Genomic DNA, 6,760 nt, shown 5'->3' with positions numbered 1-6,760 from the left:
CAATAACAAACTAAAGAGATGAAGCAAGATGTGCAAACCTCAGAAACTTCAGGCTGAATCCAAGAGGCCAGTCACAAGAGTTCTGCTCTTCTATTCCCTTTATATAAAACTCAAGAAAATATTAATTAATCTATAGTGACAAAGCAGATGAGTGGTTGCCTAGGGCTTGGGGTGGAGGGAGAATGGACTACAAAAAGGCATGAGGAATCTTTTCGGAGTAATCAAAATGTCCCCATCTCTATTGTGCCAGTGCTTTCATGAGTTTATTATAAATGTCAACTCACCAAATCATATACTTTATTTTTTGGCCAATCTTGCACCATGCTGAAGTTCCTGGGCCAGGGATCAAACCTAAGGCACAGCAGTGACAACACTGGATCCTTAACAGTAGGCCATTGGGGAACTCCCCCTTTTTTCCATATAATTTAAATGTATGTACTTTATTGTACATAAACTGTATTCCATTTAAGCTGGAAAAAACATTTTGTTCAGTGAATGCCTTTTTCCCTTGGTAAATCATCTCCACCTGGTCTGGCAAGGTTTGGAGATGTTTCAGCACCCTCATCACCATCTTTTGAATGCAGTCCAGATAGTTCAAGTTCCTCCAAGGGTGTGCCCAGACCTGGAAGCAATATTGCAGATGTGGTTTGAGCAGATTAGAGCACAATGGTTCTCTTTTACTCCACTTTTTATTGCTGTGTATTTATACCAGGCTTTGCTGTTTTCAGACTTTGTCTACCTCATGTCTTCCGTTTCAGCCAGCCTGAATGTTCTGTCTGTGCAGCTTAAATTCCTGTGGACCTTTCTGGAGGTCTGCTCACAAGGATAATTGACATTGGGTTGGTATCCTGGGTCATTTCCCAGCTGTAGAACTACATATCCATTATCCTAAGTGTTCATATTTTCCCCTCCCGGTATTCATTTAAGTTTTTCCTTTTGGCTTCAGTCCACCTTCCAAGTCTGCCAAAGTATTTTACATCTATGTTTTCTAATATTATCACTGCTTTGTGTCATCTACAAATTTAACAAAGTGTCCTGTCTTCATTCTAGTGGAAGGTAAAATAGTTTAAGGAACAAAGCAGCACCCTGAGGCTTGCCAATAGATTCCCATTGTCAAACACTATGGATTTATTCATCACTCATCAACACTCTTGGGGTACACTGGTTCTTCAAATTGCTTTGAATTGGCCTAGCTGCTTTTTTAGTTACATCACATTTCTCCATTTGATTCACAAGACTATCGAGAGACTCAGAAAGTCTTGTTGGGAATTCCTTAGAGTAGGAATTACAAGATAGGGGTTCTAGGTCCAACTTTACTTCTTTCAGCTGCGTATGATCAGACTGTTTTTCTTTTTTTAAAAATGGCTGCAACCATGGCATATGAAAGATCCTTGGCCAGGGACTGAGTCCAAGCAACAGCTGCAACTTCCACTGCACCTGTGGCAACACTGGATCTTTTAACCCACTGCACCATGGCAGGAACCCCAGTATTTCTTTCTTGATCTTGGTGATTATAACAGCACATACACTTTGTAAAAATTCACTGCATTTAATCATTTGAACACTACCCTATTTGTGAGTATTAGTTTAAATTGTTTTATTTTAAAAAGTTTACTTTCCTTCAATCAGGACATCAAATAATATAAAAAGATCATATTCTTGTTTTAAGAACCTGTATGTTTTAAAGTGTCAAGAAATACAGCAGAACCATGAGGTTGTAGGTTCGATCCCTGGCCTTGCTCAGTGAATTAAGGATCTGGCCTTGCCGTGAGCTGTGGTGTAGGTTACAGACACGGCTTGGATCCCGCGTTGCTGTGGCTCTGGTGTAGGCCGGTGGCTACAGTTCCAATTAGACCCCTAGCCTGGGAACCTCCATCTGCCACGGGAAGCGGCCCTAGAAAAGGCAAAAAGACAAAAAAAAAAAAAAAAAAGAAATACAGCAAAAACGTTAAGAGTGGTATTCTGGATGGTGAGATTACACATACTTATTTCCTTCTCTGCAACTTCTTCAATAATCAAAAAAATGACTTTGTTTTCTATAATTGGGAAAATATCAAAATTGTATTTTAAAGAAAATGCTTTCTAAACTGTAAACATATACAATGAAAGGTATTGTTCCAGTGCAATGGCTGAAACATAAGAATTCTTGATAAATGTGGAGTGAATGACTATTCCCATGTCGACCAGGCAAGTACTTTCAAAAAAGCAATGGGATCAGACACTCTTGGCTCCCAGGGAACTCACGCTGGCTCCTAGCAATGACTACCTTCATTTCTAAAAGGTCACAAACCACCTACACAATGCTTCTTCCCAAAATATTGCCAGGACAATATCTAGAAGATAACAATCTCTGCCTCACTCTGCTTCCTCACATCTCCTTCAAGATTAGCTGATGGAGTTCCCTGGCAGCCTAGAATGTTAAGGATCCAGTGCTGTCACTGCTGTGGCACAGTTTGATTCCTGGCCTGGGAATGTCTGCATGCCCAGATGTGGCCATTTAAAAAAAAAAAAGATTAGCTGATTATCCTTTTCTGGGATTGGGACTCCTAGTCACTTCAATCAACCTAGTACTTTCCATACCACATCTCACCCACCTTGAGGGTAGGGTAGGACTACTCTGGAGCCCTTCCTGGTCAACTTCTTCCATTTAATTTCTTTGGCTGCACCTTCGGCATGTGAAAATTTCTTGCTCCAAGTCCATTTGCAGCTCCCTACCACCCACAGGCCAAGGACTGAACCTGCACCACAGCAGTAACCAGAGCCACGGCAGTGACAATGCCAGATTCTTAACCCACTAGGCCACAAGGGAACTCAACTTCTTCCATTTTTAAAACTATTTCTAGTCACTTGTGATGGAGCATGATGGAGGATAATGGGAGAAAAGGAATGTATATATGTATGTGTAACTGGGTCACTTTGCTGTACAGCAGAAAATTGACACAACACTGTAAACCAGCTATAATGGAAAAAATAAAAATCATTTAAAGAAAGAAAGTTTCTGTGAATCCATTCATGGCCTCACCTGAGAGTGGTAGGGAGAAATGGCTAAAATTATATATGTTCCCTGGTGGCCTAGCAGGTAAGGATTCAGCATTGTCACTTCTGTGGATCTGGGTTTCATCCTTGGCCCTGGAACTTCCGGGCATTGTGAAAAAACAAGCAAACAAACAAAACCTATGATGAAAGGAAGGAGAGATCAGAAGCTAGATGATCAGATGATTGCAAAGGGACTTGGAGCAAGTCTCCCCCCTCCTATTTATTTATTTATTTATCTTTTTAGGGCCACACCCGTGGCATATGGAAGTTCCCAGGCTAGGGGTCAAATCAGAGCTGCAAACGGAATTGCAAGTCTCCCCCCTCCTATTTGTCTTTTTTGGGCCATACCCGAGGCATATGGAAGTTCCCAGGGTAGGGGTCAAATTGGAGCTGCAGCCGCTGGCCTACACCACAGCCACAGCAATGCAGGATCCGAGCCACAGCTTAAGGCAATGCTGGATCCTTAACCCACTAAGCGAGGTCAGGGACTGAACCTGCGTCCTCATGGATACTAGTCAGATTCATTCTCACTGAGCCATGATGGCAACTTCAGGACACAGTGCTTTTACTGCTGTGGCCCAGCTTCACCCCTGGTCTGGGAACTGAGATCCCAAGTCAAGGACTGTGCATCCACCACTTCGGATGCTCCTTTCTTGATGCCCCTTCTCCCCAGCCACTGTCCATCTATTTGCAGAAGAAAAAAGCTCAAGGACAAATGGAAATTAAAATGCACTTCTCACAAAAAGTTAATATAAATGGTGAATCACAAATTTGGGATTATTCAACAACTACCACAAAAAGCGTTTTGAGGAGTTCCCATTGTGGCACAGTGGTTGACAAAGCTGACTAGGAACCATGAGGTTGCAGGTTCGATCCCTGCCCTTGCTCAGTGGGTTAAGGATCCGGCGTTGCCGTGAGCTGTGGTGTAGGTTGCAGATTCGGCTCGGATCCCACATTGCTGTGGCTCTGGCGCAGGCAGGCAGCTACAGCTCCGATTAGACTCCTAAGCCTGGGAACCTCCACATGCTGTGGCAGTGGCCCTAGAAAAGGCAAAAAGACCAAAAAAAAAAAAAGGTGTTTTGAGTTAAATTTCTGTAATACTATATAATACTTCTCTTATTTGATGCAAATACTTTAGACACTATTATCAGAGATAAAAATTACATAGGAAACAGAAGGCTGTATTACCAAATCTCAAACAAGAGGGTTACGGATTAAAACAAACCAAAAAACACCTCTAAGAAACTGTCTCTTCTGCAGGGAATGTGGCTATCTTTAAGACTGGTTGAATTGCTGGAGTAGGTCTTCTTGGTGGAGAGGGGTCAAGGTATATGTTGATGGACAAAGGGAACGAAAAACGACCATCAAACCGACAGACAGTATCTTGAGACCAAAAAATGAGGCAGGCCACCCCCCATAATCAATGAATCAGCTCATTGCATGGCAGTTTACTCACAGGGTGGGACAGGGTGGGTGGGTGACATCCAGAAGCATTCACTGCCACCATTGGGACAATTTTATAGTTACCCTAGAGTGTGGGGGTACGTGCTTGGAACTGGGAAGTGCATTCCTAAATCAAGATTTATGAATGGGTAACTAACCTCATGGGCGCCAGAAATACGTCAGTGAAGGTCTTCATTATTGTTTGGAGACTAATAGGGCACAAAGGCCACCTGGCCTAACAATCATTAAACAACATCTATTAACTACAAAGCCCTTGACACCAGAGAAGAGATTTACTACCCTAGGATGGGTCAGCTGAAGGACAGGAGGAACCGAATGGGCCCAAGATGGCATGGGGTTATGATGCTAACTGCCCAGTGTGGCAGGGTCCTTCCCGTACGTAGCTGGTGAAGACCCACTGCTTTGCCTCCTTCCTAAATCACTACCTCCATTAGCATTACCTGGACCAGGCAGAGGTCAGGCCCTGGGGAAGGACTGTGCACCCACCACTTCGGATGCTCCTTTCTTGACGCCCCTTCTCCCCAACCATTGTCCATCTATATGCAGAAGGCAGGATATGAATCATTTTAACTTAGCCCTTTATCCCATTTAGCCATAAAATACAAATACCTGCTTCAGATCTAAAACTGCAGTCTTTGTTTTAAGTGAACAATCAGGCAACAGTGTGAGTGACAACAGCTCCCTCATTTTTATAGGGACGAGGAGAATATTAGGCATTTGGAAAGGCTTAGGGAGAGGGAGGGCCAAAGAATGGGTTTACAAGAGAAGAGAAAGGATGCAGGAAGCAAAATTGAGGTTCCAGCTTTTGTTTCATGTCAACAAACTCACATAAACACACGTACACATAGGCATGGAGGGGCTCCTTGACAAAGAACTGAAAACAAAGGCATTTGTTTTTCTGTGTATAAGGGAGCTTCTCTGCCAGGGAGTTAGTTAATCAAGGAAACTAAATTCTAAACTTATGGCAAATAAGTTGGTATTTCTAGGAGGAAGAAATAGAAGGTGTTTTCCCATTTTCCTAGGCACAAGGTCAGGCTTCAAGAAAATGTCAAAATGGTTGGAACCATGAGGTTGCGGGTTAGGTCCCTGCCCTTGCTCAGTGGGTTAACGATCCGGCGTTGCCGTGAGCTGTGGTGTAGGTTGCAGATTCGGCTCGGATCCCTCGTTGCTGTGGCTCTGGCGTAGGCCGGTGGCTACAGCTCCGATTCAACCCCTAGCCTGGGAACCTCTATATGCCGCGGGAGCGGCCCAAGAAATAGTAACAACAACAACAACAACAACAAAAAACGACAAAAAGACAAAAAAAAAAAAAAAAAGAAAGAAATATGATCAGGTAGTAGACACCTCTCTTAGAGACCTATGTTTTAAGACAGAGCTTAAAATCTCAAAATGAGATTAGAGAACAGGTAGAATTACAGGCAAAATAACAGGAAAGTCAAAAATAAAATTCAGGCTATAGGTGTCTGTTTGGAGCTGGGGTCAACTTTCCAGGCAGCTCATACTAAGCATGTAGTTACCTTGGACCATTTCTACTCTCCAGGACTCTCCTCCCTTTATCTAAAACTTAGTCCAAAATTCTCTAAAATACCACTGGTTATTCTGGAGATCACTCCTCACTCACCTACCAAATGAGACAGAGGACCCTGTTGGGGGGTGGGGAGAGGGAAATATCACATCACAGGAAGAAAACAGCGTATCAGAATGTAGTATCTCAAGTAGGAGGCTAACTTCCAACCTAATACTAGAATGTTACTGTTCATAATATATATAATATATAGTTGAGATGAAATCATCAAGTTATAAAAATATATAAAATCTTGTAAGAAATCACCACTTGATAATTCTCATTAGGTAAAGGCTAAAAATAAAAATGCAGTTATTGGTGAAGTTCCATCAATTCTTTTTAATTCTCTTTGCTTTTTTCTCCTGGTCCTCTGTTATCCTTTCTGCAGGTCGCTTCTTCAGCCCCTTCATTTTCCTGGTTTGTAGTTTGCTTAGGTCTTGCTTCTGCATATGAATCCTTCCATAAGTTGTACCAAAAGTATCATGAGAGATATTTTTCTTTTTCTTTGGCTATGAAACAAGAATATATATATTATTTAATGGTGTCCACCATTATGATCTAGTAAAAATCTAGCGTTCAACTCTCATATTAACAATTTCCATCAGTACACATCCCTTCAACGATGTGGGGTCTAGAGCCCTACATCCCTTTCTTCTCAAACTTAAGTACATACAAAGCACTTGGGGATCTTGTTAA

General features: G+C 42.3%; 1 protein-coding gene across 4 annotated transcripts in view; it reads right to left on the bottom strand.

The window, feature by feature from the left end:
- The window catches only part of RPF2 (ribosome production factor 2 homolog), a 42,114-nt gene continuing 40,644 nt past the window's right edge, over nt 5,291-6,760 (bottom strand). For all 4 annotated transcript variants that reach the window (XM_021091234.1, XM_021091229.1, XM_021091226.1 and 1 more), the window contains one exon: nt 5,291-6,573. In XM_021091234.1, coding sequence (XP_020946893.1) covers nt 6,394-6,573 — 180 coding nt within the window. In that variant the 3' untranslated portion in view covers nt 5,291-6,393. The remainder of the gene's footprint in view (nt 6,574-6,760) is intronic.

Source organism: Sus scrofa, chromosome 1 (assembly GCF_000003025.6).
Source record: "Sus scrofa isolate TJ Tabasco breed Duroc chromosome 1, Sscrofa11.1, whole genome shotgun sequence".
Classification (NCBI taxonomy): Eukaryota; Metazoa; Chordata; class Mammalia; order Artiodactyla; family Suidae; genus Sus; species Sus scrofa.
Note: the sequence above shows the minus strand (reverse complement) of the source record. Positions and strands in the feature narration are given on the sequence as shown.